Here is a 20,881-nt window from a genome sequence, read left to right as displayed (position 1 = left end):
GGGATTGCAAGGAAAGGACACACCCCTGTTCCTGCAGAGGAAGCCTTGGGGTTTTCTGCCCATAGATTAAGCCTTCTGACAGCTGGAATATACTAAAAGGGTGCAACAGGATCTTCTCTCGACTGGAGGGAATCGGGGTCTGATCAGCTCAAGCCAAGCTCCTTACTGTCAGCACAGCCAGCACCTTGGCACCAGCATCCCTTATTCACTGGGGACTCCGTCCCAGCTGGCAAGCAGAGTCCTGATGCCACCGATCCCCCATTCCAGGGCTAGACCTTTGCCTTGATGTGCTAATCTGATCCAAGGAGCAATGTTTCTTCACCCTACCCAGCCATAGGGAGTGTGCTGATACATAGGGAGTGAGCCCTAAATTCAGGGGACACTGGTACCAGGTGCTCCTGCCAGTACTGAGCATCCCATTAACCTCCTACTCCTGCAGGATGGGCCAACAGCCTCACATCCCATTGCTGAGGTGTCACCTCTTGACCTCTGCTAACGCTTCAGTCTTTTCTCCCTGTCAAGGTGCAGCTCTAAGATGAAACCTCCATCTGGGCAAGGCATAAGGCTGGCATACCTGCTCCTGAGTCTGGCTTCCCTCTGCCTTCCCACCCCTCTCTGGAAGGACCGGGACTCCCTGATGCAGGAGGAGAAAGCCCATCAGACAGGTGGCAACTTGGTGCTGAGTAGGCAGGAGCAGCAGCTCAGCACTAAGCTCGTAAACCTCAAGAAGAAGGAAGTGGAAGCAGCCATAACTACGGGACAGTTTCCTCCAAGCATGCACTTCTTCCGGGCAAAGAGCCTCATTGATCAGAGCACGGTGTTCAGCATCTTAAAGCGCATGCCAAAAGGTAGGCTTGGCTTAAGGAGTCTCATCTTATTCATCCTTTCTCACCTTTTGCTTTCTGAGCTGGGACAAAACAGGAGATGTGAGAGACAAGCTTATGAGAGCTGTAAATTGTGCTCATTGGGTTCCAGGAAAAGCCCTGACTCTGAGCTCAGGGGCGGGGGAGGGGGAGAGAGGAAGAGGGGGATGGATTGGATGAATACCCATTTCCAGCAATTGTGGCTTTTGGTTTAACTTACAATATGGATCCTTTAAGTCTTTCAAGAGTGGAGAAGGGGCAGAGGAAGCAAAGACAACAAGAAATAGCAGACATCCCCATTTACTCAGCGTGTTCCAGCCAGGGCCTCTCTTTTTCCCACATGTACATTCCACGAACAGGCTACCAACCTTGTGTTATTCTCTGTCTTAGCCAAAAGTGTTGTATCCCCCAAAAAGTGTTTCTGCAGGTGGTTCTGTGGCAGACCTGGAAGTCTACTGGAAAGTCTGGGGGCACTAGAGGAGGAAGGGGCTACCTCTAGCACTGGAAGTTTCTTTGCTCGTTGTGTACAAGCCAAAGCCTCTGTACCTCCAGCACTTAAGGTGAGCTTGTAAAAGGGAGAGAGAGCAACTGTTTACATGGGCAGGTAGTGACACAGCCAGGGGGAACAGCATTGAACTAAAAGAGGAGAGATTTAGATTAGAGTTTAGGAAGAAAGTCTTTACTCAGAAGGTAATGAGGCACTGGCACAGCTTGCCCAGAGAAGTTGTAGATGCCCATCCCTGGAAGTGCTCAAGGCCAGATTGGTTGGGGACCTGAGCAATCTTCCCAACTTCTCCCTCACTGTCTCTGCTGTGGGATGCAGATCCCTGTCTTGCAGCATCCTAATCTGTTACCATAAATGATTAGTATGTCAGAAATGCTGTCATCCTTTCATGGCTGAATTGAACAGTTAGGAATTTAAAACGCCCCTCTTCACCTCCAGTGTCACTGATACCAAGTGGGAGTCAAAACAAATAATTAACACTCTTCAATCCAGGTGATGTTAAAATGGGTTCTTGGAATCTTTGCAAGGGCCATAAGCTTTCAGGGCCAAGATCACATCCTCATAGCTGTTTGGAGTAGGACTTGAGCCCTGGGGAGTTCCTGTTGTTTCAAGCACTATTGTAATTCCTGTTGCTGCTCACATCGGGAAGAAGGTGACATTGGCAGCCAGAGGAGGGTCAGACAGCTGCAGCATGCCCAGTCTGGTGCACCAGCTCTGCTGGGAGCTGCAACCACAGCTCCTCAGCATCTTTACAGCCAGACCCTCTCTAGTGGGAGATCACAGACATTAGAGTCCATATTAGATTAGTCCACTATAAATTACAGTCTTGAACCTAATCTAATGTCAAATATATACCAGTCTTGTGTCTTGGTCTTGCTGTTCATGGTCTCCCTTTACCCTTAAGGGCATCAAAGCTGTTTTGACTAAGAGGTCTCCCCTAGACTAATAAAATACATCTCTAAGACTTCAGCTCTCACAGTATCTTCCCTTTACAAAGGTGAAGCTTAGTTCAAGCACCGATAACATCAGGAGTCTTTGGAAAAGGAGAGATTTCAGCAAAATGAAATGATAAGGAAGGTGAGCATGCAGAGGATGCTTCCTGTGCCAGGAAGACTGGCAGTTGCCAACATACTGCACAATAACAGAGTGTCCCAGAGGCCCTTCGTGCTGGCCAGCAGCAGATGCACAACGTAAGCGAGCATGCTTTTGGTAAAGCACAGAATAAAATTGTACTTCTGCATCTGAGTGCAATTCCCCAGTGTAACATGGTCTGGGATTTTGGTGTATGCCAGAGTTCCAGAGAGCTGAAAGAAGAGACACGGACTAGACACAAAAATTGAAGCTGGGATCCAAACAGAGCTTTGCTTCAGGTGTGCTTTAGCCAGCAGGCCTTGTAAACTGCTGCCTACTGTGAGAGTTCCTCTTTAAATCAGTGCAGCCGGAGCCAGCTCACAGCAAAGTCTGTCTGAAAGACCTTTAATAACTTGGAGCATTTTCCATCCCAGTGGAGAAGCAGAGCTCCCTATTGATTTCCCCCCTCCCTGTGCTCCCAGGGAGCTGTCACGCTCTGCCTGCCCAGTGTCTGATGTGGAGGGGGCCACATCCTCCAGCCTGGGGGAGGCAGAGCAGCCGTGCAGTCCTTGCTGGGAGAGATCACTCACAGCCTTCTAGAAGCATTTCCAGATGCCCCTGGATGGGCAAACAAACTGTTATCACGTCAAACCTTCTCCCCAGCCGCCTGGACTTATCAGGATGTCCTTGTCCCCCACCAGGTGCTGTCCTCCACCTGCACGACTACGCCATGCTGAGCGTGGGCTGGCTGGTGTACAATGCCTCCTACCTCCCCGACTGCTACATCTGCTTCACCCACACGGGCTCCGTGCGCTTCCGCTTCTCCAAGCCGAGCCCTCCCCACCCTCTGCCGGCCCAGTGCTCCCAGTGGCTTCTGCTGGAGACCTACCGGAGACAGCTGAGCAACGTGACCGAGTTTGACAGAGGGTGAGTGAAGAGGGGTTGGTGCTCCACGGCAGCATTGTGTGTAGCCAGCAGGGTCATCCTGGTCCAGCTTTCCCGTTTGCTTGCTGCTCTGGAAGTGAGGAACTCCGTTTAGGGCTGTGCACATGAAAAAGCAAACAGCAGTATAAGAGCTTGATGGCTGCTGCTTTAAGTACACCAGAGTCAGGGACCTTAAGAACTGAATTCTTCTGTGCACACTGACATGCTGGGGACAGTGGTTTAAGTAGATTTATGAGACCTGTCCCCACCTCAGCACCCCGGCTGGATGGAGTCTCAATGTGGGACAGGGCTGCACGGTGCCTCATCCAGTGAGGTATGCAAAAACTGGATGAGGAAGCCAGGAGCTGAAGAACAGGCTCTCCCCAACAGCTCAAAAGTCATTTGCAAAGTAATTGTTTTCATTCAGAGCAAGAAGTTGGGCAAACGACTTATGTTAATTACTGCACTGGCAAAAAACCCTCAAACTTCCCGAAATAAAACCCAACCCAGCTCTCCCTCCAAACACCAAACTTGTTTTCTGAGGACTGCCTTTGAAAGCCCACTGGCACCCAGCACCTGGAAGCACGAGGCATTCCTTCCCAACAGGACCCTCAGGCACCAGGAACTGCAGCTCACCCTCCTGGGCACAGGAGCCCTGCCTGGTAGGGCTCCTTCCCCCCAAACACCCTCCTGCTAACAGAGCTTCTGCCCTTACAGGCGAGGCTCCTGCAGCTGTCCAGGAGCTCACCCAGCTCCCCAGGACATCACTCACCCTCCTGCCTTTTATCAGGACCAGGCTGTTCTGAACCACCTTGCATTTAATCACTTACAGGTGGCTGGCAAGAGCCTGGCTCCCCCTCCAGCCAGTGGTGATGGGAAGACAGAATCCTATCTCCCCATCCAGGGGCCATTGATCCCGGGACAAAGCCCCGCTGAAAAGGCCAAGAGGAAGCCTGCAGTTCTGCCGCGGTGTGTGGGGGGCTGGAGAGAGCACGCTAAATAATGCATGAAGGCAGACACTGAGCGATGAGGACAAAGGAAAATATTGAGTAGCCATCCATTCAGAGGGCACCGCTGTCCGTGGCGCTCCGGGGGCTGGGGTCCTGCAGGAAAAAAAAGAGTGTGGGGTGTCATGTAATGACAGACAGTATTGCCATGCCAACACACAAGGAGAGGGCTGGATTAAGGCAGTGCAGATGACCCTAATTCCTGCATTCCCGAAGTGAAACTTGGTGGGTTTTACTGCAGTGCTCTTCAGTGAGGTTTTGTGCTCTTAAAGAGAGACCTTTTAACTCTTAGTGAGCTGGTATCCCCTCCACGTGGAAGCTGTCTGGGCTCTGTGCCCTGCAGATCTGGGAAGAAGGTCAGGTTGAGAAGCTGAAGCTTCCAGACTCGTGGCATGGTATTGCCTTCCCTCCCCAAAACCAGCAATGGGCAGGGCAGAGGGGTCTGACTCTTGAGGGCATCCACCATCCCTCTCTTATGGAGGTCCAGAGGGAAGGAGAAAGTGATGCCAGACCCTGGGCTCTTGACCTTTTGTATCCTGAGGCTCAACTGCCCTGACACGTGATGGACGAAATAATATCCAGTGAGAAGTCACTCATCTCTGTCTTCCAAAGAGAAAACTGGTTCTCCATTAGCTCCCTTCCATTTCTGCTGGGAGTGATGAGGAAGGAAAGATGACAGCACCAGCTCTCTTCAGCCACACCAGGAGACCCATAAATCATGTGCAAGAGATTGGATTTTGAAACAGCTTCACTTCCTTAAAGCCCAAGCGATTGCACTGGGCATTTAGAACTGTCTTAGGAGCAGCCCTTCATTGCACTTGGTTTCAGTTGTGTTTCCATGGTGTGATTTTCGTGATTCCATGACTTTCTGGCAGAGGCTAAAGGCCAGGGCATCCTGTACACCTGGGTGACTGGAGCTGTGCATTGTGTGCTTCCCTCTGCTCCTGTGTGGAAACACTTGTTTCCAGAGGCAGTATTGCCACATTCCTCTTCTTTTGTGTTTGTCTGACAATGTTTAGTGGCCACAAGTCAGAGCAGGACTTCAGAGTGGCAGGCACTGCACAGGGGCACAAGACAGAGCCCTGCTGCAAGGGTCTTCCCAAATGTGGAGGGGAAACCAAAGCAGAGGCCAAGGAAGTGATTCTCCTCAGCAGACGTGTGCCTGAGCCAAGTACAAACTTGGATCTCTCGCATCTTGGGTGCTCACTTACCCATTTGAGTATGGTGTCCTTCATTTCTCCTCCTTCCTTGTTCATCACCACAAAATCACAGAGGAGCCATTGCACATAATGTGCAAACACACCAACAACAGCCACACTGAGGCACTTCCCCTCCTATTTTCATCTAATCCCTGGGTACTAGTCTAGGGGTTAGGAATGTTTTTGGCCGTCTGGAAATAGGTCTCTAGCCAGGAATAGGCCCCAATCTGTTCTGCTTCTCAGTTTCTGGAAACTCTCCCAGTCTCTTGAACATGTGCATCCCAGGCTACCTCTATCCTGCACTCCTCTTTGCCCTTGAGCACTGACAAGCTGAGAGAAAGCAGATGTCAGAGGAAAGAACGGATGGATAGTTGGGTGGTTTCAAGGAAGTGTCAAGGGAATATGGCAGCAGGGAAGGGCTCTCATGCAAGACAGGGTGGATCAGCAAAATGTGAAGGAACAATGGAAATGTTTCTGAGACACTACACCTCTTTCACCTTACAGCATTTCTGACCAGGAAGGGGTGGAAGAAAGGGGAATCTGCATAATTTGTGCTGTTTGCATTTTTAGGTACATATACATATGTGTGTGTGCTTTGGAAGGGACTCCTTTTATTTGTTTCCCTCAAGAGAAAGTCTAATCATTCCTATTCAAAACACACATCTCATGGGCCAAGACCCTGGAGTATTGTGTTACTGGTAAGCTTCCAAAAGGATGCTGTTAGGAGAGCCAGGAGACCGTGGGCCAAGGGACAGTGAAAGGAAGGGAATTTTGCTTTCATACTTAAAAGGAAAAACAATCCTCACTTATTTTCTTCACAATCAATTACGATACAGGAGAATGTCATTCTTTCCCTCAAGAGGCAACGTAATGGCTACCATCTCTAAAGCAAGAGCATGCCCCCGGATATTTAGGGAAGCAGCATTGACATTCCAGATATTTGTAAAATACCACCGCACACCCCCCGCCAGCAGCCCAAGGATTGAGGCTGTGCCCAGCAGAGCTCTCTATCACCAGGATGAAGTCATCTGTGAGGGAGCTGACACCACGGCCGAGGCTGCAGGGACAACTCCCCTGGGCGCTGGCGGCTGCCCGGGCCGCCATCACCTTCCCCTCTGTGTCCTCTGACTGCCTTATCTCACAGAAAAATAGGGCAGTGTGTGCATTACGAGGGGAAAAAAGGGAATAAAAACCCACTACAGAAACAAAGCACTCCGCTCCCTCTACAAGTCTCCCCTTGGGGAGAAGAAGAGGGGATGAGAGAGAGCTAGAGAAAGCGAATGAACCACATGTGACAGATGTTAGTCACACTATTTAATGCACCACTGGAAGACATTTAGATACTACGGTGAGGAGAGGGGCATAATTACCCATCGAGAACAGAAAGAGAAGCAGGAAAAAGAATCCCTTTAAAAACAAGGCAACAAAACCTTTCACTTCTGTATTATATAGCACAGGAAAGGAAAACGGGGGAAGAAAACCAGGAAAAGAGAAAGCAAACCCACAGCAGAAAATAAATAATCCTTGGCTGGTCATTTTAGCTGTGCCCCTTTGGGCATATGCATTGCAATAGCATTGTTCAGTGCATATATGACATGACATGGAAGGCTATTTGTAGTCTGCACCTGATCACTGGCGAAGGCCCATTCCAGAAAAGAAGCAAAAAAAAAAAAAAAAAAAAAAAAGTATTTATGAAGCATTGGTTCATCTGCATGAGCTACTGATGACAAAAACCCCCGAATCCTTAGGAGATTATCTGGTTATCAAGGATGGATCACTATTATGCAATAAATCTTCAACAGTTGTAAGGATCAATAATCAGTCTCAAAGGGAAGGGGATTATAAAGAGGAGCACAATTTGATTTATGTGCTTTTAGGAGCAGGGTGGTGTGGGGATTTATTGCTGTTTCTAGCCCAAGAGCACAGGCTAAGTAAACAACCACGAGTTTGTACAGCCAGATTTAAAGGCAGGGAGCAGAGCCCTGCGTGCGCGCATCGCTGGAGGAGCCGAGTTCTCACAGGACAAGGGGAGAAGGTGGTGGGAGCCCGACTAATCACCCATCCTTATCTGAAACAGAGCTGCCTGGAGTGGCGAGAACGGGCTTGCACGGCCTTTTGATCCACGGGGAGGTTTTTCCCTCGGTGCTCGCAGCGCCGGCGGGAGCAGCCCCGCTCGGCTCCCGGCTCCGGGCAGGTGCTCTCCGCCGGCGTGCGGAGCTGGAGGGGAGCTGCCCTTCGGCCAGGAGGGAAGGGGAAAAAAATCTCTTTTCCTCAGCTCTTCCCACACGAAACCCCCCCGGTGAGCAGCAGCACACCCTTTCTGCCGGAGGCTGCCTCCCTCTCCGCAGCTCGGGCAGCTGGATCAGCGCCTTCAAGATGCTCCCGGCTCCTGCCTTCCTGGTTTCTGGGGCGATGCCGCGGTGTCTCCCACCGCTGCGTGCTCCTCGCTGCCCGCCCCTTCCGTGGTCCGGCTCGGTCTTCTCCGGTTGCATGGATTACTGAGCAGTGGCTGGGGTTGCCCAGTGTCCTGTGATAATGGCACCAAAGCCCCCATTGTAATGCATGGGAAGGCAGAGCCCAAGTTGCTGTGGAAACCTTAACTCTGAATTTTCCTGACTGCTGAGCATTTAAAATCTCATCCTTAGCAGCAGGAGCGTCTCTTTACGTACAGGTTTGTTCCTGGCAAAGAAATTAACAGAGTGAGGGAGAAATGAAACTGCAGCCCCTGGAAGAGAATCCTTAGAGAGTGAAAGAGCAGGCAAATCCTGGGGGAATGGGCTCTGTTTTATGGGCAGGATGGAGGGATTCAAAAGGCATATCTGCCCAGCATGTCTTAGTTTATGAATTTGGACCAGATCACATTTTACGTCTGTAGGGGGGCTGTGGGGCTTTAATTCCATCCAGTGTCCTGGATGAAGATAATAAGATCACAAATCAAAGCCACACCTCCCATATAACAGAGCAGAGCACTGCACGAGGATGGGGGCCAAGACATCAAACAGGAAACATTATTAAAGATCAGTAGCTGTTCTTGAGGGGAAACAATACACTCAGATGAAAGCTGAAGCATGGCTGAAAGTACTTCTACCTAAACTTGCTTAGTCCCTGACATGAGATAAGCACTGTGCCAGCAAGAAAACCGATCTGTAGGTGCTGTGATGGCTTCCATTTCTCCACCCAGGAATGAAGTGAATCACCCCTGCATTGCCATTTAGACTTTGCCCACTGGTATGAGAAATTTATTATGAGCTACTCTTCAGGTGGAAGAAGGGGGGCTTTTGCCAGAGGCAAGGCTTCAGGTGGGATGAAGGCTATCAGCTTGCCAGAGGGTGGTGGTGTGGCACAGATGTTCACCCTGTCCTAAATGCAAGCTGTCACCCACAATTACATAATCTTGTGATTTACTGATTCCCTTAAACTCTGCTTGATAAAACAACCCACTGTCTCTCTGGACTTCCGAAAGAGGCTTATGTGCCAGCTGAGTGTATGGAGGAATAAATACATTTCTGTCATGCCAAGGAAAAGCCAGGACTGAGATTACTATCAGCTGTTTCCCTGAAGTAGCTATCAGCAAGGCAGGCAGGGCATCAGGTTTGTTCTCACTGGTGGGGAAAAATGATTTCTGATTCGGAGTTGTTTTCCCCTTGCCTTTTTCAGATGGCATACTTTGACAATAGAAAGGTACCAGGACAACTTACGGGCTCAGTAGGCAGGTTGGTGGTGGCCCAGCCCATGGCATCTCCTGTAAACTCAGTCTGCCTTTTAGGTGCTGAACAGAGGGTCAGGTGTTGTAACATTGTATGTGCATTGAAGATTCTTGGGAAAATATATTGTCTGCAGGAGTAATGTGCATGCCTGCTTTCAGATTAGGGATACCCTGGGCAGCAGAGCGTAATTGATACAAAAGCACCATACTTGGCTTTTGTAACTCTATTCCTTCTCAAGATTTTGCCCTTGAGAAAGGGAGGGGCAGGTCTTAAACACCTACTCCTACCCTGCTTACAGCTCAACGTGTACCATATGAATTCTGTGCCAGCCATTAGAGGAGTAAATACAGGTAGCAGAAAAATGACCTGAATGCTTCCTCGTTGCACCAGTCGCTGTTATGTTGTATTGCAGTGCCAACAGGCTCTGTTTGTTCTCCTCATTCCTTCTCTTCTCCCTTTTCTATAGCTTGCTGAGAAACCTGACCCTGGTGACAGATGCCCCTGAGCTGGCCTACCCCTCTCAGGCTTTCATTTGGAAAAGATTTGAAGAAATCTTTCTCACTGCCTCTGGACTTATCTGCTATGCACCTGTGTTCAAGGCCTATTTCTACCAGGGGCTGCTGGAGCTCTATGAAGATAACATACAGTATGTCGAGATAAGAGCTATCCTGCCCGCGGTACGTGGGGTTTGGCTTCTCTAGTAGTCTTTTAAATCCCTTTTTCTCCATAACCTTTCTCAAGCCCTATCTTGAATTTAGTTTTTGGATGTTTGCCTACCTGCCCTTCTAAGGATGCTGGAAAACCTTGATCATATTCAAAAGTCTTTCTTGGAGATTTGCATAGGGAAGGGCTTGAAAGTGAGGGATTCTTTGTTCTTAATGGCTAAGGGAGATACCTGCTGTGACACCAGCACAAAACTACAGTGTACAGTGAGACTGGGAGCTGTGTCAAAACCTTGCTCACTGGGAAGATGCAGCTCAGTTTTGTCTGCACCAGAATCACGTGTTCTGTGGCAGCTATTCTGAACAAGTTTCCTGTCTTGAATAGAGACTTATTCTTGAATAGTTATGTCATTTTAAACCCTTGGCTTATTTCAGAATGATTGCTCTGAGCAGGCGAGTTAATCAATTGGCAAAACACAACCTTCCACAATTTGCAGACAACCTAAAAATTTGGCTGTGTGTCTGAAGTATGAACTGCTCCTTTCATTGCTACTAACACCAAAATCTGCTGGTAATGGTTCAGGCATTTCTCCCTGCGTGTCACCCAGAGCTGGTCAGATTGTCCTACAAACCCACTCTGCCCTAACGCCTCCCCAGGCACCAGCAGACCACACCAATATGTGTTCCCACTTTCCCAGTGACAGTTTTGTCACTGCAGACATGCCTTTCCCATACAATTCTCCAGCCCAGCTCCACGCAGGACTCCATGGGGGTGGGAGTTCTGTCAGAGGGGCAGATGACTTACCAAAACAAACACTCTGGGTCTGCTGGTCCTCACCACCCATGTTCTCAGCAGTCCACTACAACGGGACTGGAGCTGCTGTGCGAGGTCCCTCCGGCAGCACCTGAAGGACCAGGTGACGGTGGTTCGTGCCTGGGAATGCAGGTGGCAGCTTGCTGCTGGCCCCACGGCATCCAGTGGATGCACCAGCTATGCTGATGTCCTGCTGGCATCCCAGCTCCTGAGCGTGCCTGCCAGCAGCTTCCTTAGCTCACAGCCCATGCATGCCATGGCTGGTGGGCTCCAGACAGCTGCAGAGGAACATCTGTGCCCCAGCAACCACTGCTGCTGCTGGGCAGGCCTCCACAGCCACCCCGCCAGCAGACAGGCAGGTGCTGTCACAGGTTTGGAGGCTGATCTGGCTTTGTCCCAGCAGCTGGGGAGTGGGGCTGCTGACCCTGCCCTGCTGCAGCTTGGGCTGGCCCCACAGCAAGATAGGGCTCAGTGTCAGAGCTGCAGGCCACTGCTCTGCCGTGCCTGAGAGGAGAAGGATGTATTGCAAAGGGGGGAAAAAAAAAAGGGGTGTGGAGAAGGCCACAAAGTTTACGTGTGTCTTATTTTGCTGGGGGTTGCCGTGAGCCGGTTGCTCAGAACTCAGCCACCACCTGTCTTTGGGATACCTGGAGAGAGAAAACAGCAGCAGTGTCAAAATGCCTGTGCTGTGAGGCAGTGCGAGCGCTGGCATCCCCTCAGGCCACCCAGGTTTCCAGGCCAAGAGTATCTGCCATGGTACAAGTGCGTGGGCCTGACTGGAAAATACCCTGCCTTTTCCATCAGCCCTTAGACACGGTGGTAAGTCCTTTTGAAGAGAGGCTTGGCAGGGAAGATTCGCTTCCCATCCAGCTCCTGATGCTGGCGGTGGCCGTGGGAGCCTGCAGAGCCCTGGGGCTCACTCGCAGCCGGCTGCTGACGTGCTGTGAGCTCCAGGCAGGCTGCCTGCAGCCCGGGCACCACGGCAGGGAACGCCAGGAGCTGCACCACGCTGGGATGGAGGGCAGTGTGGGCAGCGAAGGGACAGCTAGGCTGAAGCTGGGGTGAGAGGGCAGGTAATGCTCTGTGGTGAAAGTCAAGGTGAGCAGGGTGTGATGGGAATAGCAAGATGCTCGTGTGGCTGGAGATCCTCCACGAAGCTCGGACAGCAGCGCTGACACTGCAAAAGCTCTCCTTGCAGCAAAGCCTGCCAGAAGCGGCCCCTGAGGTAAAGTAAATGAAAACTGGGATTTAGTGCGAAACAGCAAACATTGTGGAAAAGCCCCCTAAGCCCAGCTGTGTTTGCAGATTCAGCTGTGTAAAGTCTCACATTCCCATGGGCTGCAGCTGGGGAAAATTCCCTCTGAGCATCTGCAGCTGCCCCATGGCTGCTGGTGCCTGCAGGGGGGACACCCTGTTGTGACGGGGTGCGGGGCTTTGCGAGGGGCATCCTTGCACGGGACAGCTCCAGAGAGGAAGTTAGGGGGTAAAGTGGAGCAGTTGAAGGCTGGAGGAGAAAGGTGACAGAGAAAAGAATGGTGAGAAGGGTGAGAGGAGAACCAATGGAGTGGTTTCAGCCACTGTCTGTGAGTGACTCCAGGCAGGGCCTTTGTGGGTTCGTATCAGTGGGGGCATTCAGGGTCTCCACCCCTGCTGAAATCAGGGCAAAAGCCCTGAGAACAGCCCTGGTAGTGAGGAACCTCCAGAGCAAGTTGATAAGAGAGAGAGTGCCAAAAGGATTCCTTTTCCCAGTTTGCAGCCAGAGACCTGGGAAAGCATGGCAAGACTAAATGACTGACTCAAGGTCATGAAGCAAACCTCTGGCGGAGGGGAGCAGAAGCCCAGCTCAGCTGGTAGCTTATGGAGCTCAGCCATCGCGTGCCTTGGGGCTGCCTCGGCTGACAGACTGCCACTGCAAGGCACAGAGCGTGTGTGAGCCGCCAGACAGCTGGACAAAACACTCCAGCATTTGATACAGACACGAGTAAGAGGTCACGGTCTCCGCTGGGTACTCAAGGGCGCTTGCTTGCCACGTCTGAACGTGGAGAAACTCATATCACATGGGAGGGAGGAAAACCATTCCTTGGTTCTTGCCAGCTTGTAAAGGCTTGGAGAAGAAAATGTTCTGCACAGATTTTACTGCTTTTGTTTTCCTGCCCTGCTCTCAGGACCATAGCACTTTGCTTCTCCGAAGGTTTTTGTCAGTTCATTTCTCCCACCTTCCCGTAAAACACCTCTTCTAACCACTGCTTGTCACGTGCTGTTCACGCTGCAGGTGTATGAGCTGGATGGCACCCGGCACAACAAATCGTGGTCTGTGGCAACCTACCGGGAAGTGACCAGGCAGTTTGTGAAGGAGCACCCAGACTTTCTTGGAGCCAAGATTATATTTGCAGCGCACAGGTAGAGGCTGAGCATGGCTAAGAGCGCCTGTGCCATGTCGGAGGCAGGCAGAGGGAGGACCGGGCCGGGAGAAGCAGCGCTGAGGGCTGGGCTGGAGTGCCACAGTTGGTTGGCAATGTCCATGTGCATTCATAGACCCGGGGTGTTGACTCCTGAAGCATTCCCTGGCATGTGTAAAAGGCTGAGGGTGAGAACTCATCTATATAAGTCTGTGTACGTGCGAAGCGAGCAGGGTGAGCGCCAGAGGAGCGTCCGTGAGCCCTGGCAGCAGGAATGAGCCAGGGCAGGGCTGCCTGTGTGCATGTCCAAGCCGTGCCTGCTCTCTTCCTGAGGCTGGACTCACTCCCACTCCGTGCAGAGACAGCAGTGACAGCAGTGCCCGAGTGTGGGCACTCGGTGTGGCAGAGCTCCCTGTGGGACCCTGCAGGCGCTGCTCCCCGGCAGCCTGCGTACGGGATGTTCGTGCTGCTGCCCGGGCAGGCGGGCACAAGGCTGCTCTCCAAGTCAGCCAGATGCCATGAAGTCATGTGAGGTGATGCTCAGCAAGGAGAGCAGACCTCTCAGCAGTCTCTGGTTTGGCACAATGAGCTTTCCAGTTCAGAGCTGGCTTGCCTCTCTGGCCAGCTTGGGGTATGGACACAGTCTGCAAAATGCACTGAGAAGTTTAAGTCTGATAGGGCTGGAAGAAACCTAAATGTAAAACTCTCTTGAAATGCAGTTACTGTCTCACCTCCCAACAAAACAGTCGGGAGGAAAGAAAAACAACTAAACATTTTCTCTCCACACTGCTGTGTTCTCGTCCCTGCTTGGTAAGTGGGAAAGCCAGTGAGTTAGACAAGCATGCCTCAACTCAAGTGACAGCAGGGTCTAGCCAGGCATTTCCTGGTCATTCATGGGTTTCCTTTCATAACATCAATTTTCTACTGCCGTTCCTCTAGAGACCTGAAGCTGGTTGTCAGCTTCAGGAGCAACTTGCATTTTGGAAATGCTCCTGGGGGGCCCCATTTCACAACTCAAACCCCGACAAGGCAGGCCCATGGGAGTCAGCTTCTGCAGCAGTTTCTCTCTCTTGCTCTCTAGGATGCTGAATGTTTCCCAGATTAAAGAAGCCATCGTCACTGCCATGGCACTCAGAGCCCGCTTCCCAGACACCCTGGCAGGCTTCGACCTGGTAACTGTATTTCTTCTGGGGCTTCACATGAACCCCTGGTGTTACAACCACATATATACCATGGCATGTGTTGTATACCAGAGCCAGAACCTGCGCTGCCACACTGAAATCAGCATTAATGAATTGCAAATCCTCCAGCTCGGGATTTTGTTCGGTGTAATTGACAAAATCCCCTGAAAGAATCAGCTCCCTACCCCACAGCATTGTAATTTCAGCACAGCTGGCACCTCATTTATTAGGGCTGTAAGTCCCTCCATCTTCCCAAGCATGCTCAAAAATACCTTTTTGCCTTCCCCCAGGTTGGTAATGAGGATGAAGGTCATTCTTTATGGGACCTGAAGGATGCCCTGACCATCCCATATTCCATGGGGGTCAACTTGCCGTACTTCTTCCATGCTGGAGAGACTGGTAAGCATGAGGACTCAAGGCTTGTTACTGCTTGCAGAGGCAAGACTGAAGTCTTGCAAAGAGCAGAAGCAAGCCTGGCTTGCTTGCTGGCTGTATCTATAGGGTTTGTGTGTGTATACATGTGTGCATAACCAGTTTCCCCTATGCTTCTCTCCATATCAGTTTGGAGCTGTGGCATTCCCACAGGACCTACTCCCTGCTTTTGACTGTAGGTGTCACATTGCTCAGCATCTTTGACCTGGTGTGACAAGGAGTCACATGTAAGAGTTATTGCTGGTAGCCATTTCCTCCTTGGAACTGCACTCACTTCTCATCCACAACAGCAGCAGAGTGCCCCAGCCATTATTTTACATTTTAAGGTGAAATAACGTTTGAGCCAGGCTCGAGGCTTAACTGAACAGGCTCACAAAGTAACTGATGTACCATTCATTCCTGGGGCAATGTGTTATTATTGGCAACGTATTATTCAGTCTGGGTGGGTGGGATTTATCCTGACCACGTGTGAGAGCCATGTCTAACTTGTACCTTGTGTGTTGCACGTTGACATCTACAGAAAAAGTGTGGTTGGTTACCCTGGGCTCCCTTTATAGCCACAGGCAGGAGCAAGCACTTGTAAGCCACAATACATCTCATCCTAATGCACAGGCCAATAATTATCCCTTCTCTCCATTGACAATTAATGGAGTCCAGCACAATTAGCTCAGCTGTAAGAGCAATACTGTAAACATCCAAAGCCAGGTGAGATCAGTGGGTGTCTCTATGCTGGGCCATATCCGGGGCAGATTTAGATCCCCGTTTCACTGAAAACGCAAGTGGAAACTCTGAGCGTGAGCAACCCTCTCACCTCACAAGTGGGACATCTATTAACAAAATCATCTAGCAGTTTGAGAAGTTTCCTCACAGCACTGCAGTGACTCTTATCTGTCTCTGCTCAGACTGGCAGGGCACCTCTGTTGACAATAATGTGCTGGATGCATTGCTACTGAATACCAGCAGGATTGGCCATGGACTTGCTCTCACTAAACACCCAGTAGCCAAAAGTTTGTCTCTGAGGAAGGATATTCCTGTAGAAGTCTGTCCCGTCTCCAACCAGGTATGTTGTTAAAAGCTTAGGTCTTGTGGCTGGGTCACTGGAAAGGGGTTTACCATAGCTGTGAGGGTCAGCTGGGTGCCACCTACGAGTTTTGATGCAGACAGGCTGGCTTAGTTTCCTTTGCACCACCTTATACCTCAGTTTGCTACGCAGACACACACACTGTGAGTATATATAAGGCTGGTAATGCCAGTCATCAAAAAAGAAAATTAAATTCCTATTCAGAGGAACTTGGGAAGGCAGTTCTCCCTAGTGGAGATGAGGCCCAGAGCCACAGAGGTGTCTTAAGAGACATAATTGAAAATACTTCAAAGCCAGGAGGGCCAGAGGCTGAGAAGCTGGGATTGTAACTGGAAGTCCTTGGTTTTGCAGAATTCATAACCAGTGGGAACTCTTCTGCAGCACATTAGAATGGTGCCATTGTCCCCTGGGGGCAGCAGAAAGGATGCTTTGGGTGGAGATTTACTGGTGTGAGCTGTAAGGGAGAGAATCCTGATACCAGCTCCACACGCCACGAGCTAAGCATTGCAGCAAATGTGTAACCAAAAGATTGCTCCTGAATTGCTCACAGTCAATTGTTCTAAATAAGCACAAGTTATTCACCCCACTGGCCTTGATGAAGGTGATTTATTTAAGAAATTAATCTCTCTGCATAGGCAATGGAGACAAGCTGGTTCCTCCTGCAGCAGTTCAGAGCAGAGGACACTCTGAACATCCCTCTGGAGGCTGTCCCTCCCTGAGCACACTGACACGGGCAGGTGTGCAGTGTGATCCAGCTGCAGCAATAACCTGGCGTGGTTGTTGTTGTTGTCTCCCACTCTTCCCCACCCAGGTCCTGCTGCTGGTAGCTGACTTGAGGAGTCACCCCGCAGCTGACCTCATGGCTGAGGGGCACCCCATTGTGATCAGCCCCGATGATCCCCCTATCTTTGGGGCAAAGGGGGTCTCCTATGACTTCTACGAGGTGTTCATGGCCATTGGAGGGATGAATGCTGACCTGAGGACCCTGAAACAACTTGCACTCAACTCCATAAAGTAAGTTCATCACCTCTCCCACCTAGTCATAGTAATCATAAGGAAACCATCAGCTTGCTCCCATTTGGGTTTTGGCCCGAGTCTCCTCTGCCACACGAGCTGGGCTTTGTTAATCCGGAATCTCCTCTGTGTGTCTTCTCCAAAGGCAGGACACAGGGACCCCAGAGGCTCCTCTGCCTGTGCTCTCAAGTGCCTTTTTCTTACTCCATGCCTCAGTGTAATCCTCCTTTTCCATCCTTTGTGAACTTGCCTCCCACTACCTGGTTCTGAGTTTGGGAGAAATCAATCGTATGTCTTTGTATCCCTTGTCTATTTCTGCCAAAATTTGGCTTGCTGCAGTGTTTGCCATGACTCATCTGGGAAACACGGGAAAACAATTAGCATTTAGTTTAAGTGCTTAACCACTTTTTCTATTAACTGGACAGCTCTGAAATAAAGTACTCCCAAAATACTTTGGATATGATGCCCAGGGTCTTCCTGCACATTCCTCGGCTCTTGCCTGTTTGCCAAATCCTGTGCCAATCCTCAAGGCTATCCCAAGTCCCCACATGGCCAGGGAGACAGCAAATACTCTGATTTCCCAGCGGTCTGGACAAGCTCAGGGCACGTCTGAAAGCAGCAGCAGTGCTGTCTGTTCTGTACTAGTCACTGGGTGCTGCCCAGAGAGCCTCCAGCTTATGCAGACTGAGCTGTTTGTCCTCCTGCTGCAGGATTCAGGAGCTGCTGATGTGGCCATGATATTTCTTGTCCCAAGTGGGCTCCAGGCTCTTTACACCATGTTACTCTCTGTGGCCTAGGCATGTCCTGCAAGGGTTAATCTCTTGCTGCCTCCTGCCTTTTCATTTCGGTGCTGCTCCTGCTCCTGAAATAGCTGCCCCCTTGTCTCCTGCCTGATACTGACTTTTGTCCTCCTTGCAGATACAGTGCCATGCTACCGGATGAGAAAGCCAAGGCCAAAGAGGTCTGGCAGAAAAAATGGGACCAATTTGTGGCTGACCTCTCTGATAGCTTTCTAAGGCAGCTGTAGAGAGGACAAGGCTCATCTCAGAAGGCATTTGGCAAGCTAGAGCGAGCCAGACTGATTGCTAAGAGGGAGACTGCTTCTTCCATGTGACCTGAGCAGATGAACGGATGTCAAAGTCTCACCTGGCAGTGGATGACTCTGGTAAGCCAGGCTTAATGGGCTTAAAGCTAAGAGTCAGCTGCACCATCCTGTGAAAGTCATGGACTGGAGGTAAAAGGGAGCAGTGAGCCTTTGTAGCACCCACAAGAAATCACCCCTCTCAAAAGAGTCAAAACAATTAAAAATTGCCAATAACCAAATCCCGACATCCTTATTCAGGAAAAACACGCTTTCCAATTAGAGTCAGCAGGAGGTTGCCAACATGAGGATCTCTGAATTTTGCCTTATCATTACAAAATGCAGACCTTGTCCGGAAGCAGCTAAGACAAACATCCAACCATTTGGGCCACTGACCTTCAAGAGAGCAAGGACTGAAAATGACTCTTGTTATGTTTAACCCTGGGCCTGCTGCCAAAATAGCACTGCTAGGTCGAAGAACCAGTCATAGGTCTGGTGGCTGCTATTTCAGGACCTACCATGGCTGCAAACAAGCTGGTGGAACTTGCTCCCAGAACATTTAAGCCTGGTTGCACAGTGATCATAAAGCCAGAAAAGAGGTGCCTCAGTTGCCAGCAGTTTTTTTACTATGAAGTCTTTTCCTGTCCTCTGGTCAAAAGGAAGACAAAACACATTTCAGGTTAAGTCAAAAACATCCTGGCTTCCCAGACCCAGCTTGATTAGAACTATCCCCCCTCACAAGGCCATGTTAACACAGGCATTTGTAGGAAACACCTTTTGGTTTCAAGGGGTTCTACTACCAGCCTTTGTTGCCCAACTCATCATGTAAATGGGGCCTTATTTAGCCTGTCAGAGAGATTTTCACCTTGGTAAAGAACTGCTGAGGATATCCACAGTGCTCAATTGGACCTCTATGGTTTCCAGCTCCTTGGCAAAAAACTAAAACTACACAAGAAATAGTCTCTAGACAAGCAGATTCACTTTCTTAACATGATCATCATCCAAAAAAACCAAAAAATCTTAATCAGGTTGCTAAATATATTCAGAAAAACCCTTAAGCACACCTACCCTAAGCATGCAGCCAGGATCAAACAGCATCTTTCCCTGACTTCAGTACAATTATGCTGGTTTGCATCAGCCAAGGAAGACTTGACAAAAGTTCCTACTGAAAGACATCTCCCTCCTCTGAACCACAGACTTGCAAAGACTGTTTTGTTTCCTAATCTGACCAGCCTGGGCCAATTGGCTCTCTTTATGCTTTCTGTTAATTGTCTCAAGCTGCCTGGCCATAGTGTTTATTTCCACTGACCTTGGCCAGAACACCTTAGCAGGAGGCAAATGCACTTATTACAGAAGTGGATCAGGCTGCACAGCCTGCATGCCCTGTGTTAAATTGCCCACAGTTCACAGGCTGCAACTTCAACTCTGGTTATCCCAGAGGAAAAAAAAAACCCAACCAAACAGAACACACTACAAACCCCATCACAGAACACAAATAAAATCACAACAAGCCACACATGTGTGCATTGCAGAAGGCAGCAGCACAAACCCCAGAAATGAAACAGTGAGTACCCAGTCACACACACCCCTTGCTCACTGGGGGGGTTGAAGTGCCTCACACCCCCAGCCCTTTTCAGCCACAGCTGTCTCTACTCCAGCTCTCTCTGCTCACACCCCCAACATCTTTCTCTGAAGCATCCTGATGCTTTTTTTGCAGGCTGACCTTTCCTGGGCCTGGATGCAGATTAGCTCCTGGGAGGAGCTTTATACTGGAGGAGTAGCCAGAGGAGAGCCACCCTCCCTCCTCCTCCATGGGTGTTGCATACACAGCTCAGACTAAAGTCCCCAGGGGAGGCTTTGATCATGGCCAGGTTATAAATGCTGACTTGGGAAATGCCTTACATGCAATGCTGCTGAGGAGAATCGCTGCAAACAAGCAGAATGGCTTCCAACCAGTGACCCAAAGCCACGTCCCTCTCAGCAACCTGATCTTTCAGCTTTGCTACATGTGGATGGATGAGGATCTTTATTTGCCATGAGTTGATTCTCCCCTAAATAAGCCTCTTTGCTGCCAAGGTGAAGCTAGTCATTAGAGAGCCATCGTGGGAGGAGCTGAGCTCCTCAACACACAGGTTGACCCATGCCCCTTCCTTTTTTACCACAGAAGGAGAGCTTTCAGCTCTTCCTGCACATGGTCTCTCGAGGTCTTGAACCATTTTTTTGTTACCTGTAGTCCTCCTTTCTCCTCATTACCTGCAGTAGTTCCAGGGCTAGAGCTTCCATTTGCCAAATGCTTGCTGGAACCAGTCTACCTGTTGTGTCCAGTTTGTTATTGCCTTCCTAGGAAAAGGAAATTTCATGCTTTCCTGTTGTGCACATGGCCCTTTACCTGCTTCACAACTGTGCTGTGATGGGGCCAGGTGCCTGGAGCCACCAGTGTGTGATGCTGTTCGGGGTTACAGCAGAATCAGGTTTCTACAGAAATCCCAGGGGTTCAAAATGACACAGGTCTGAGGCACCTTCAGATGCAGCCCTCAAAAAGGTGAACCTTGACTCTGCAGGGCTATGTCTGCATTTGGGACTGGCTTAGCAGCCCCACTTCTGCTGAAGGTATCCACCTCAGGGGTGGGCAGAGGGCAGAAACTTTTCCATCCTGATCCTGTATGTCTGTGAACCTGCACCACACGGAGGGGCTGACTCCAGTGGTGTGGCCTTCCTTAGATCCCTCCTTGCAGTGGGCATTGCCATGTGTGGTGACTGGGGCTTCCCAAGCTTCCTCTGGCAGCAGATGGGTTCCCACCATATTTAGGGCCTTGGTGAGGCTGACAGAGGGAGGGCCAGCCTGCCTTACTGCTGGGAATCTGCTCTTCCTCAGAGCATGCCTTAGTTCGGAGGAAGGTGCAAAGTGAGAAACCCAGCTGCATGCTCGCCTCTCTAACTC

At 50.3% G+C, this 20,881-nt stretch overlaps 1 protein-coding gene across 1 annotated transcript; it reads left to right on the top strand.

Moving 5' to 3' along the window:
- Window positions 1-529: 529 nt before the first annotated feature.
- Window positions 530-17,886, top strand: ADA2 (adenosine deaminase 2; the record flags this gene model as incomplete). Its single annotated transcript, XM_082280304.1, has 9 exons — window positions 530-848; window positions 3,141-3,366; window positions 9,743-9,953; window positions 13,025-13,152; window positions 14,233-14,323; window positions 14,623-14,731; window positions 15,667-15,824; window positions 16,657-16,859; window positions 17,778-17,886. The coding sequence occupies exons 1-9, from the start codon at window positions 536-538 to the stop codon at window positions 17,884-17,886; spliced, it is 1,548 nt and encodes a 515-aa protein (XP_082136430.1). The 5' UTR covers window positions 530-535.
- Window positions 17,887-20,881: the final 2,995 nt, after the last annotated feature.

This window comes from Coloeus monedula (genome assembly GCF_965178545.1).
Source record: "Coloeus monedula genome assembly, chromosome: 4".
NCBI lineage: Eukaryota > Metazoa > Chordata > Aves > Passeriformes > Corvidae > Coloeus > Coloeus monedula.
Note: the sequence above shows the minus strand (reverse complement) of the source record. Positions and strands in the feature narration are given on the sequence as shown.